The sequence below is a fragment of the Arvicola amphibius genome, chromosome 12 (genome assembly GCF_903992535.2).
Source record: "Arvicola amphibius chromosome 12, mArvAmp1.2, whole genome shotgun sequence".
NCBI lineage: Eukaryota > Metazoa > Chordata > Mammalia > Rodentia > Cricetidae > Arvicola > Arvicola amphibius.
In genome coordinates, this window is record NC_052058.2 from 5,890,010 (window position 1) to 5,903,067 (window position 13,058).

Sequence of the window (13,058 nt, forward strand, 5' to 3'; positions counted from 1 at the left end):
GTTAGTTTGAGTGTGGCGTTGTCAGGGCTTGTGATTCTCACTGGGACCGAGAGAAGCCTGTGCCTACCCAGAATCAACACTCTTGCCTGCTCATTACCAAATCATGCCCATTGTCCCATGGAGGCAAACTGTGTTTCGGACCAATGAGAAGCTTCACATTTTGAGTGGCTACTTAAGAAAGGCCAGAGTGCCCTCTGTATCAGGAAGCCTTTGTCCCTTCAGATACCATTTCCCTCCAGACTGTAGAACCAACACAAGACCATTCCAGGGTAACCGCCGAAGGGGGCTCTAGAAGCTGGAGCACAGCTACAGCACAAACATCAGGGCAGTGGACGTGCACAGAGATTAAACAGGAACTTGGAAGAAGAACGATAACGGAAGCAATTTCATCAGTCAAGCTGCGACAGCTTCTAGGGGAAAGACTTGTCCTTGCCCAGCGGGGAGATGAGTGTGGGAATCTGCAGAATGAGTAAGTTGGTTCACTGCATTGGCCCCGACAGGAACGCTCAGGCACCTGGTTTCGGTGACTTGATGCTTCTCTTAATTCAGCTCAGTAAGTGGAGCTTCAAGAAGGGGAAACTGATGGGCTGCAAGATGGGTCCCATAGACGAGGACTGCTAGTGTTTGGATCTGGAAGTTTAACATTAGATTAATAGCTATTTATATCAGCCCCACCCCATCACGCTCATGGATAAAAGCCTGGCTCTCCCTGCTCGTTGGAGCTAGTAGAACCTTCATGGGAGGTCTCCTGTCCTTAGGGGGCCATGAGGATGATCTTGCAGGTCAAGCCTGTTTTTGTTCTCTGACTCCCACTGTGAGGTCTGCATACACTGATACTATAATGTACTCTCACTTACCCAAAGTGAAAGAGCCCTCTGGTCTGTAATAGATGGAAACCTCCTCATACTGTTATTGAACCATATCTCTTTTTAAGGTGACTTATTGCGGCCTTCTGTCACAATCAGAGAAGGCTCCTGACCTCATGACCTAACCAGGCAGGTAACAGTGGCGAAGAAGTCAATCAGGACTAGATATGAGGTGACATCAGGATGGGCTGGCTGTAGAGTACAGGGTCATATCCTATCTGTGTTTATTAGGAATTTTTAAACTTAATGTTTTTTTCCAAATATTGTAGTCAAGTATTACTTACTTTGAAGGTTTAGTGTTTTTCTTGACAATCCTTCAGTTTTATACCAGAGAAGGGAGAGCCTTTCTTAGAAACAGCCTGTGTGAGAGCAATCAAGATGACACACTTCAACACAGACTATAACTCAGTGGACAAATCTCATTCTATTACAGCTGTCCCTCCCAGGGCATCTGAGCTGTGCTGACACAGACGCCGTGGTCAGGTGGCTTCATGACCCTGCTTAACCTGCGGATACGTTTCTGTGGTCAGCAAGTTTTCATCTGATTGTACCCAATTTGAAAATTAGAAAAATGTCTTCTAAAATAATTTGAAAATCTGGCTTTAGACACAGTGTCAGTTTCCCTTCTGGCAGGAAGCAATTGAAGCTATCTGGAATATTTCCTTGATTTCTGATACACACGTTCCATGCAAACGCCACCTCGGATGCTGTAGGCTTTGAGATTCGGACCCCGGGTTGATGGCTGAGCTCTCCGTCACACCACTTCTTGGCTTTGAGTCACGGAATAGACATTGACTTTTTGATTGTTTTACTTATACATGTTAGCTATTGTGCAGAGGGACAAGATGCTAAGGTCTCTTGGAATTTATTGAGGTCTTACAGGCACCGTGAGAGGCTGAACTGTATTTTCCCCACAATCATTTCTTGGGGAAAAATAAATCAAATCTTAATCCAGCACCTTGGAATGTGAGCTTACTGGGAAATAAGGTCTTCACAGAAGTAATTAAGAGGAGATCCTGAGAGTGGCCTGGGCGATTCTCCTGGTCTCCTCTAAAAAGGAAAAGTTCAGTTATGGAAATTGATCTCTCAGAGGGCACACATGCTAGGACGACAGACAAGGATACAGTGTCCAGGTCATGGGAGGGCTGTCACCAGGCCAAGAAACACCGTGGATTTCCAGCCAACTGCAGGAGATGGCATTCAATAGAACTGGCTCCGGGGAGTTGTGAAGGAGCATGGCCTTGGGACACCTTGATTTCTGACCTCTGGCCTACAGAATGTAGACCACACATTTATATTGTTTTTAGCCACCCACGTTTTGCTCCATTAGGAACAAAAGACGGTCTGAATAAATATTTAAAGGCAGTGAAGCTGTAAAGATGGTTGGGCAGGCTGTGTAAGAGCCTGTGTTGGGGGCAGTGGGCTGAACTTGCTTGGGGAGTAGTGGCCTTTTTGAAGAGGGCTGTTTTGCTGAGGACTGGTGGGTGAATGTAAGTTGCATTCTGGTAAGAAAGGGAACAGGCACAGTCCCAGCTGGAAGAACTGGCAGGCAGGAGGGCTCTAGGGAAGAAGTGGTAAGAAGCATTCGGACAACTAAAACCCAGCTGGTGTCTGAACAGCACAGGGAAACCGAAGCTCTTGGTGCAGGACCTCTGCACGCACAGTGCGCTTACTGGCCCATGTTATCCAGGGCCAGTTAGTTGACTTCTCTAGGGCTAAGAACCATGTTGTTTGTCTCATGCTCCTTATGAGGATCAGATTACAAATGAAGGGTCTCCAGTGCACCTGGCTCATGGTGAACCTTTGGTACGGGTTGTCTGTTATTCCTTCTCTCCATCTCCTCCCTCCTCCCTTCTCTCGCTTCCCCTTCCTCCTCCTCCTCCTCCTCGTCCTTCTCCTCCTCCTCCTCCTCTTCTTGCCACCTTTCACACTGTGGCCTGAATTCTAAAGGAACCAGAAAAGAAAAGGGCATGTGGGGTTTCAACACCACCACATTTTTACATTCAAAAGTTTTGAGCTGTTGCAACATGGAAAGGGATTGATTCTTAGTGGTGAGGAAGGCATGGGTGAAAGGCCCTGGGGAGAAGTGACCAAGAGGACATAGTGATAGACCACACAGGGAGTCAAAGTACCTGGTTCCTATTTCAGGAAATGTAAAAAATCCTTGAGCACCTTACCAAATTTTGAATCTAATAGAAAGTCAGTATTTTAGCATTATCTTCTAGAGGAAATGTGGCCTGGAGCAATCCATGGAGAGTTAACATTCAGTCTTCCATAAATCTAGCTTATGGCCTTGAGCAGGTTTCATGTGTGTTCATTCATTCGCAGACACTAGAAGATATAAGGGGAGGGAAGGCCATGGATGGGGACATCAGAAGCTTTGCTTTCTGAACGCAGTAGAATGTGTCTTCAGGAAGTCACTCTTCATATCATCTGTTTGCCTGTGACAATCTCAGAGGAGATGCTGGGTTGATTTCTCCTTTGCAGAACCGTGGTCAGAACTCGCAGAAACGGTGGTACCCAGCGAAGTCAAACTGCTGCACAGGCAGAGGCCTGTGTCGAACAGCCATCAAGACATGACAGCCATCAGGGAAGAGACACAAACGAGTTCTGTTTTGAATGGGAGAAATCCCCCATAGGCTTGAGTATCTAAACACTTGGTCCCCAGTTGGTGGCACTGTTTGGAGAGATTTAAGTATGGCTCTGCTGGAGGACATATGTCACTGGGGTGGGCTTTGAGAGTTTAGACTCTATGCTACCTTTAGTTCATTCTCTCTCTATTTTCAGCTTATGCTTGGGAATGTGACTTCTCAGCTTCCTGTTTCAGCTGCCATGCCTGCCACTTGCTACTATGTTTCCATGCCCCAATGGACTCTAACCCTCTGAACTTTAAACAACCCCTTCCCTGTATAAGTTACAGTATCTGGCCATGGTGATTCATCACAGCAGCAGAGCAGAGACTGATACAGAACCGCTGTGTTGAAAAGGGAGAACAGAAGACTTTTCAGGTCTCTCTTGAAACTGAGTTGTGATACAGACATATGTGGTGTTGGCCTCATCTCCCAACCATGACACACTGTTGTTGAGTCATATTTCTTAACACGGCTGAAAAGCACCCCAGTGCTCAGATACTATCATGGCAGACTAAGCCTGGATCTCATTTCTTGTCCAATGGTTCCCAAAGTATAGTCTCCTGGGGACTGGTTATGGGTCTCACCGAAGACAAAAATCTCAGAACTCTGGGTGTGGCAGAAGCCTGTGGGGTCTACCAGCCCCTTTGGATGACTCTAATTCAAGTTAGAGACTCCTCATCCTATACGTCACTTGCGTGGACATCGGGCCTTGAAGGATTGCTTTCTTAAAGTCATAGCATACTCATGTCTAATTGACATTTGGTGCATGCCTCTTGGAGGCCTCATCTATTCTCTCTTACTGCACAACAAATCCCCCCACCTGCCCTGGCTCTCGGAGCTCCACAGGTTCTCCCAGCTGTCTCCCACCACAGGCATTTGGCAAGCCCTTCTGTCGGGGAAGATCCTTCCTTGCATTTGCAACTTCTTCATACATAGGCTCACTTCTGCCAGGAGGCCTTCTCTGAGCTTTCAACATAAAACACGGCCACAGTGCTCTTCAGCTTTCTCAGTGATGTATCCTGAAATGTTACAGGTGTGTTCACATAGACCTACCCTCTTTAGACCAAGCCGTCCTGAAGACAGAATGCTCGCTATGTCTACAGAACTGCTCAGGGTGTAGCAGGCACTCGGTGACTATTTGACCTGTATGCTTTATTCTTCCTCCTATTTGTAGAATGGTGTTTCCTAGAAGATTAAATAAATGACAAAATATATTGAGAAGTTGGAATTTGTTGGTGATCTGGCTTCGTCAGTAACTCCCGTTTTCATGTGTTTAAGCTAATGGGTAAATTATTATATTAAACATGTAAATGATGCCAGTGTTTAGATCTAGAAGGTCTTTCTAAGGCTCCAGTGTGGAAGGCTAAGATCTCAGTGTGGCAGTTTCTGGAGTGCTGTGGACTTGCAGGTAGTGGGGCCTGAAGGTTGGCTCAAAAGGGGGTTGTGAGACTCCCGCTGCCCAGGCTTCTCCCTTTGGCTTCTTTATTTATGATATAGTCATGTGACTATATCAGCTCTGTCTTCTTGATACACTGCCCAGGTTAGAATCCCATAAAATGGGACCTTCAGAATTAGAGGACAATATAAGGCTTTTCTCTTTCTAGGTTAGTCACCTCAAGTATTCCATTATAGGAAGGTGAAGATGACAATATGAATGGCATCTCACCCTGGCTCTTCCACCCATCTCTTGTGAGTGCAGTGAATGCTCACTGTTTTGTAGATCAGGAAACTGACCATCAGAAAGATGTTCATAATTTGGAAGCTGCAGAGGTAGGATGCTCATAGAATTCTTTTGATGTGCTCAAAATAATGAAAACCAGAAGCATGCTCATTTCTTATTTTTTCCCCACTAGGGCATCTTGAGTAGGCCAAGATCAAAAAAGAGGAAAATTAACATGAGAATGAAGTTCTGAGTTCAGGCTGCAAGCGGGAATCACTGTAGATATTCTGAAAGGATCAGAAGGAGGCTTGGTGGGAGCCCAATCTTTCCACCATGTATTTGGGATTTCTTGTGCATTTAGAATCCCTGCTACATGAGGAAAGCAATTCTCGCCCTTCCATTACACTTCTGATGAGGTTGGTGTGCACAGAGTAAGGTGTGCACATTGTTAATAGGACAATCCAACCCCTTTCCTTGTTTCTCTAGTTTCAGTGACACACAATCTGGTCTTCTTCCTCTTATTTCAAACACTCTTATGCATGTCTTTGTCATACAAAGTTGCTTAAAGGGGCAGGGGTGCTGAAGGAGGACTGAGGGGCTGCTTTAGAAATGAGGCTAGAGTCAGCCAGGGCCTTGGGTGCTTTTGTGGTCCCTTCTGATTATTTGTGGAGATTAGCGTTTAGCTTGTTGGATTAAGTCTCACTGATATGGTTTAGAATATTCCCTTTTTGATTTTCTTTTTTGTTTTCAGAGATTGTCATGTCTATGAATGTTTGCTTACATGTATTTATGTGCACCGAGTTTGTGTAGTACCCCTGGAGGTCAGAAGAGGGCGTTGGGAATCTTGGAACTGGAGTTACAGATGGTTGTGATTCACCATGTAGGTGCTGGGATCTGAACTTGGGTCCTCTTCTCAAACAGCAAATGCTCTTAGGTGTTGAGCCAGCTCTCCCGCCCCCACACCCCTATCCCCACCACACACACACATCAGCCAATGCACCCTGCACATAGAGGATGCCAATGAACTGGCAGGGAGCATGGCAATCCATTGGGATTAGTGATGCGCCTTAAAGCCTGCAAGTGGGGGAGAACGGAGCCATGGAAGCATGCGCACAGGGGCCGCAATGCCGCAGTGTAGCGAGCATGCACTTATTTGACAGAGACCAGTTGAGGCAATGCATGGATAGACCTAGAGGGGGAAGGGGATGCCTAGGGTTTGGAACATATTAGGGAAGGCAAAGAAAGGAAGGGAGGAGGGATAAATAAAGTGAAAGAAAGGCTTGCCTGGGGCCATTTATCATAGGCAGCAAAATGGCTGTGCACAGAAAAATGATTTCAAGTTGGAGAGTTTGCCCCATTTCCTGTATGAGTTGGGTATCCTTGCTCTGCATGCTTGAAGGAAGACCAGGAGAATGAAAATGTCTGTGTCAATAGTCCTGAACTTGGCACCTGTCTCTGGCTAGTCCTGTGTGTTAGGGGCCATGGTCAGCCCTCCCGGAGCCCACAAGCTAGCGCAGAGACAAGGGCGAAGCTGACCAGGACAAACAAAGGGTGAACCACCAGACTAGGACTCTCTGGATCCTCATCCAGTGTGGAAGTTCTTATTGAATGCTAATCTGTAATCTAAGGGCCGCTGTGAAGACGGTTTATCCGTGGAGTTAGCTCCAGATTATGCTAGACGTGTAGGTGGGTGTCACCCATGCAAGAACAGAAGAGACTTCCTGAAGTAGATGAAATTGTGCCTCAAGCTTCCCCTGTGCTGTAGCTGCTCTGGGAGTCCAGAGGGATTTGCAAGATTCTGGAATTGTGTGAACCAAGTCCCTAAAATGACCGCCCCCCGTTCGTGCAAGCACTTTTGCACGCAGGTGTACAGAACTCTGCCGATGCACCCCCTTAGTCCTGTAAGATGTGAGGAGGGAAGTTGTTGGGGGAAACCTCGAGAGAGGGCCACTGGACCCAGAAAGGCCTGTGGTGAGGAGAAGCAACAGCATGAACCCAGAAGTTCCAGAAAGGTCCAAGTATGTTGGTGAGATCAGACTCATTTTTTAAAAATGACTTCTGTTACTTTTGAGACCAGAAGAAAAGGTGCTTAAATTGAAGCAAGATGAACACTTTATTGCAATCAAGGGAACAGGTGCCGGGATTATTTTGGAATAAAAAAAAGTTGATGTTGGAGAGAGTCTTGTAAACGGTTTATGAGGTTCATGTTACAGCTACCCCTGGGTTGGTGACTTCCTACATGTTCCTGGGGAAACACTGGCTTTGGGAAGCATAGTGATGGGAGCAGAAGGTGGTGGTCAGCTTGGGGTTCCTGATGGCACAGTGGAGTGCCTTCTGGGAGGGCAGTTTTAAAGAACTAAAATTCTTCCACAGAGAGCCGAGGCAGCATCCAGTCTCTGTCCCTGCCTAGGCCAGTTCTCTTTCAAATCAATCCTGTCACCAAGAGTTCAACAGCTCGGCTCTGCACTCTGGGAGGCTGGGCAGAATTGCTGCCTACCAGTCTGGGGTTTCTATGGGTGTTGGGGAGGGGGGCAGTGAGCAAGTTCAGCCCGAGGGCCGCTGTCTTCCCGCCCTGCAACATCTGCCCACAGGCACAGCATTCAGCATCCTTGGTCCCAGCCTTGGGGTGGGGGGGTGGTGGGGTTAGGGTTGTCCCAGAGGAAGCAGTCCGTTTTCCTCCATTCTCCCATGACTCTGGCGTCTAGTTCCTTTCTGACTCAGGAACCCCAGGTCCAAATCAAGTAGCTCCGAGAGCTCAGTGACTATTCCTTTATCCCCTCCCCAGTGTAGCCCCAAAGACCCCGCGTCTTCATGCTGCTGTCACTCTGAGGCTCACAGGGCATCAGCTGGACGGTGTATCTGTGCCACCCTGGTTGGAGGGGCGCTAGTGAGGAAGATACGCACCTGTAGGGATCTGGGGTCTCTCGCTACACCCAGACTCGGGAAGGCATGGCTTGGAGTCCTGTGGAAGACGCATGCATGACAGCTAGAGCAGGAGGTGGCAGTGGGACGCTGGGTGATGGGTGCAGGTGAGGCTCTTGTTGCTCCCGGGCGGGAGGCGGGCCGAGGGCGCCACGGGGAGGACGTATTGGCAGCTGGGTCGACGCATAGGGCTGGGAGGGGGGTGCGGGGAGGCGAGCCCGGGCGGGGACACCGCAGGGGCAGGAGGAGGGAGTTCGGAAAGGAGGGAAGAGCGGCTAGGCGAGGGGAGAGTGGAGCTGCGAGGCCGAGCGGGCCACCCCGGGCCACACCCCCCCTTGCGGGCGCCCGGAGGGGCTCGGACCAGGCGGGGCGCCGCACAAAGACATGCGGAGAGGGGCTCCGCGCGGCCGCGGCACAAAGACACCCGGGCGCTCGGCCGCGCGGGCTGCAGTGATCACCCCCGCGCCGAGCCCAGAAGCAGCGCGGAGCCACCGGCCGAGCGCACCCAGGGCCCGCGCGGGACCCCAGGCGGCCGCGCAGTCAGGGTGACCCAACGCGCGCGGGGGCGGCCGCGTCCGATCCCAACTTGGCCTCGGCCTCGCCCTCTGCCCAGTCTGCCGCCGCTGGTGTCCCCTCCTTCCCGCGATTTCGTTTCTTCTCACGCTTCCCCCCCACACCCCTCCCGCCTCCAGCACCGCTCTCCCCACCTTGTAAAACAAAGCCGGGGAAAATGCCTGCCCGTGCAGCTCGGAGCGCGCAGCCCATCTTGGAATAAGGAGTGAGTACAATGGCGTGTTGGTAAAAAAAAAAAAAAGAAAGAAAGAAAGAAAGAAAGAAAAAGAAAAAGAAAGAAAGAAAGAAAAGAAAAGAAAGAAAAGAAAAAGAGAGAGAGAGAAAGAAAAAATAAAAACATCACGTCTGTGTTAAAAAAAAAAAACATTTTGAATGCTGCATGCCTCATGCTTGCCAGCGCCTCGCGGGAGAGACCCGGCTATACCGCAGGAGGTGAGACCCCCGGGCACCCACCCCGGCCCGCGCGCTCTCCTGGGAGGGCGGCGCAGGTTCCGTGGCTCCTCATTTTCCTTTCCATTCCGTGGGTTGGATGTGATCTGGGCTTGGCGCTCAACCCCAGCCCAGATCCTCTCCTGGCCCGGTCTTCTGCTCTTCAGCCGGTGCCTAGGGTTTTTGCGTTTGCCTCCCTTGAGTGTAGATTTGGCGCATCTTAAGACAGTTTCTAGAGAGGAGGGTCAGCCCTGGAGAGTAACCCGCAGGCAGGTTGTACGGTGGCCTTAATCACACTTGTTGCCCGTGGCATGGAGGACACGCAGTGGTGCTGGGGGAAATAAAATGAAAAGCTCGCTTCTGCTGCTGTTTGCGGGGGGAGGGAGGCACTAGAGGCCAGCGCAAGAGGTGTACACCGGGTGAGGACTCCCGAGCAGGAGTGCGCTGAGGAGAACGCTGGGGGAGGGGGAGGGGAGAGGTAGTGATGGTGTTGAGGGTGTGTGAACAGCCAGCTTCTTATCCTCTCCACTATCACCGAAAGGTGGAGGCGAGGAACTCCACAGTGCCTAGCTGGGGAGGAAAGGGTGCATTTTGCTTTCTGCTTGTTTTAAATATTTATTTTATAATCTACCAGCTTCTGTCCATTCAGTCTGCCAATTGTGCATTATATATTTCTGCTAATTAAATATAAGGCCACAGCTTAAAAGAATTAAACTCCTTCAGGAAATTTATCAGCCTAACACACACACACACACACACACACACACACACACACACACACGGAGAGAGGTGGGGGAGAGAGAAATACCTAATATTACCATATCTGTGCGCTCTCTCTCTCTCTCTCTCTCTCTCTCTCTCTCTCTCTCTCTCTCTCTGTCTTTCTCTCTCTCTTAAGGTGTATCATGACAGTATCTTGGTGGGATTTCAGGCTGGAGCTGGGTAAATGGTGGTGGTTTCTAATTCTTTCAATAAGAAAGCTACCCTAGGGTGAAAATCAGTGCCCTGGTGTGGGGGTAGGGACAGGACTTTCCCGTTAAGAGGTGGTGCAGTACCTCTCTGTTGTGTTCTGTTTTTTAAGTCAAAAGATGGCTCAGTTTTAGATTTTTTTTGGGGCAGATTCTGATGGGGTGGTGAGGGCTGGAGCTGCTACAGGTGATAGTGATCTTGGACTGCAGCAAACACACTTCTATTAGATTAGAAAAATACAAACAGTTAACACCTGCTGAAGTGCTTCTTTTGTGTGGCGGCACCCTTACCAACATAGGAAAGGTACTTTCCAGTAGGTGACTTTATTCAGAACAGGTGCCTGGGCGGCGAAGGAGGCGCTCACACTTGTAGGTGGAGGGTTGAACCTCACTTAGGAAGCTGGTGAGGACCCTCTGGAGTCCCCATGAAGAGCTGCTGTCTGTGTTGGGGGGGTGCTGTATCCCCATGCCTGCTCTGATTTCCTCTCTTCAAAGTCAGAACTTCCCTGTGAGCTTGGCTGCTTGAGGAGGTCCCGTCATGTGCCTTCATTTCACACACACCCCCCCTTCGTCTAGTGCATCGAATAGCTTTGTTTTTGTGTCTTTTTGATGGGCAACTGGAGATGTACTTACTTTAGGATCTCACGCTGTGATAGCCTACATTTACACACAGGGTTAGAGAAGACAGGGTAGCTGCGTGCAGACTGATGCTCTTTACGAATCCTAAAGTAATTAGTATCCTAGAGGAATTTCAGAAGCTGTAGGGTGCAATTCCATAGGGATTTTCATTTGCATATTGAAAAGTGGATTTTAGATTGTTATCATTTTTATGAAACATACATGTCAGCAATATGGCTTATTTTTATAAGTGATGAGCTTCAAACTAGTGATTCGTGTTGGTGTTTAAGCCTCCATTTTTTGGACCATTCTGTTAAGCCATATTACTTCACTCTCCAATCAAATGTTCCGTGGTGGATGGCTTATTTTTCCCATCCACAAGTGGCCATCGAATAGCTTTTGTATTTTCTAAAATGAAACCCATTAATGATGATTTTGAAGAGCTTGGATAAATAATAGATGGACTTGAAGTCACCTCACAGTATCTGGGAGCTCTAATGGGGCAATTAGCCGTGGGCAGAAGCATGGTGGGGCTAGGGTGTGAGCCAGCTTACTGGGTTTCTTGCTTCTTGCTTTTGCTGGAGTAGTAGAGGGACTTTGGCTGTCGTGGCTCAAGAGTTATCAATAACTTTTGTGTTTTAACCATACCAACGACGGCAGAGTATTTCCCTGTGTGTTCACTTTGGAAGATGGGCTCCAGATAAGCCTGTGTGCTAAGTGGTGCATTCCCAGCATACAAATAGGAAGGCTGTCTTGAACCGTGCTGATCGCCATCCCCTCACTGTAAGAATTTTGAAAACCCAAGTAGTGAGCATCCTTTACTCTGATTGCTTACAGCATAAAGGTCTGATGTGCAGGAGTGAGCCATGAGCCTTCCTCGTGATCAGAGATCCTGTTTAGTACCATCAGCCCATGGGAGTTCAGGACATCTTCACTGACACATACATAATCACGGGCAGAAACAAATCTTGGAATTAATGAGGAACCCCCTCAGGCATTCTTTTATTTTAACTTCTTGGTCTGACCCGTGTTTTTTTCCATCCACCTGGCACTCCAATGGCAGCAGAGAGCAGAAGCCCTGCCCTCTCCCTTGAACCTATAAATGGTCTGGAAGTGTTTAGAAAAGGCTGCTGAGTGAGTTTCCTCAGTTCCCATTAGGAGAGTGCCTGGGTCTGCCAGCCCAGGCTGACCCCTAAAGAAGCAGCTAACCCCTTGCATCCAGACTCCTCTAGCCTAACCCGAATTCTCTGTTGTTGTCAGTGGCGGCCCCTGACTTGCTGGATCCCAAGTCTGCCGCTCAGAACTCCAAACCGAGGCTCTCCTTCTCCGCCAAACCCACCGTGCTTGCTTCCCGCGTGGAGAGTGACACGGCCATTAATGTTATGAAATGGAAGACGGTCTCCACGATATTCCTGGTGGTTGTCCTCTACCTGATCATTGGAGCCACTGTGTTCAAGGCGCTCGAGCAGCCTCAGGAGATGTCCCAGAGGACCACCATCGTGATCCAGAAACAGACCTTCATAACCCAGCATGCCTGCGTCAACGCCACCGAACTGGACGAGCTCATCCAGGTAAGAACCCCAGACGAGCTGGGCTCCATTGCTCCCTAAGGGGAAGAAAAGGCTAGAACACCAGGGTGGACCTCATGGTCCCTGAGAGCATGGAGCGCCTTCCCTGATGTCCTCATTTCCTCCACTGCCCCTACCTTCTTATCTCTTACTTCTCCTACTTGCCCTCTCCCTTCCTACTCTTTTCTACCTCTTCCTTCTTCATTGTTCTTTTCCTTGTCTTAGAACTGACAGGGGCTTACTCGTGATTATGGAGACCATTGCCCACAGAGAAGTGTTGGTTTGAGAAAGCGGTAGAGCTCTTAACCTGGGCCGTGGCCCTCACCTCTTACAGAGACTGGCCAGTGGGGCGACACTCTTGAGATGGACCTTCTACACTGTGAACAAGTTGTCCCCCAATTCTCTAGGCTCCTCGGAGTATAGCTTCATTAAATGCTTGTTTCTTCTTTGAATCCCGGCTGAGATCAGCACAGAAAAGGGAAATTTATGAAGAAGTGCAGCAGAGTTAAATCTTAAACAGCCGGGTACCATCCTTACGGTGAAGTGTGTTTTAAGTATTGACCCCCCCCCCACCAGATGATGTGTGTCTGAGTTATGTTTCTCAGACATGGCCACATTTTGGCTGTAGGTTTCTTTGGCTTAAAACAGGGGTCTTAGGTGACAGGAACACTTCAGATCCTCTTACAAGGGGATTCGCTGGCTGTGGGAAACCTTCTCATCATGTACACATTCATTTTCCTAGACAGCTTGCTTTTTCTTGCTTGGTTTGATTCAAATTGGACTGAAAGTGATCTCTGAGTCATCATTTGAATGTGTTTTTT

General features: G+C 48.9%; 1 protein-coding gene across 2 annotated transcripts in view; it reads left to right on the forward strand.

Annotated features, from left to right (window-relative positions):
• The first annotated feature begins 9,040 nt into the window (after positions 1-9,040).
• Kcnk2 (potassium two pore domain channel subfamily K member 2) overlaps positions 9,041-13,058 on the forward strand; it is a 125,907-nt gene continuing 121,889 nt past the window's right edge. Inside the window, exons 1-2 of one of the 2 annotated variants that reach the window (XM_038349637.1) lie at positions 9,041-9,086; positions 11,930-12,240. In XM_038349637.1, the coding sequence (XP_038205565.1) occupies positions 9,041-9,086; positions 11,930-12,240 (357 nt within the window). Of the gene's footprint in view, positions 9,087-11,929; positions 12,241-13,058 lie in introns of those variants that run through there. The other variant, XM_038349638.1, reaches the window with a different exon arrangement.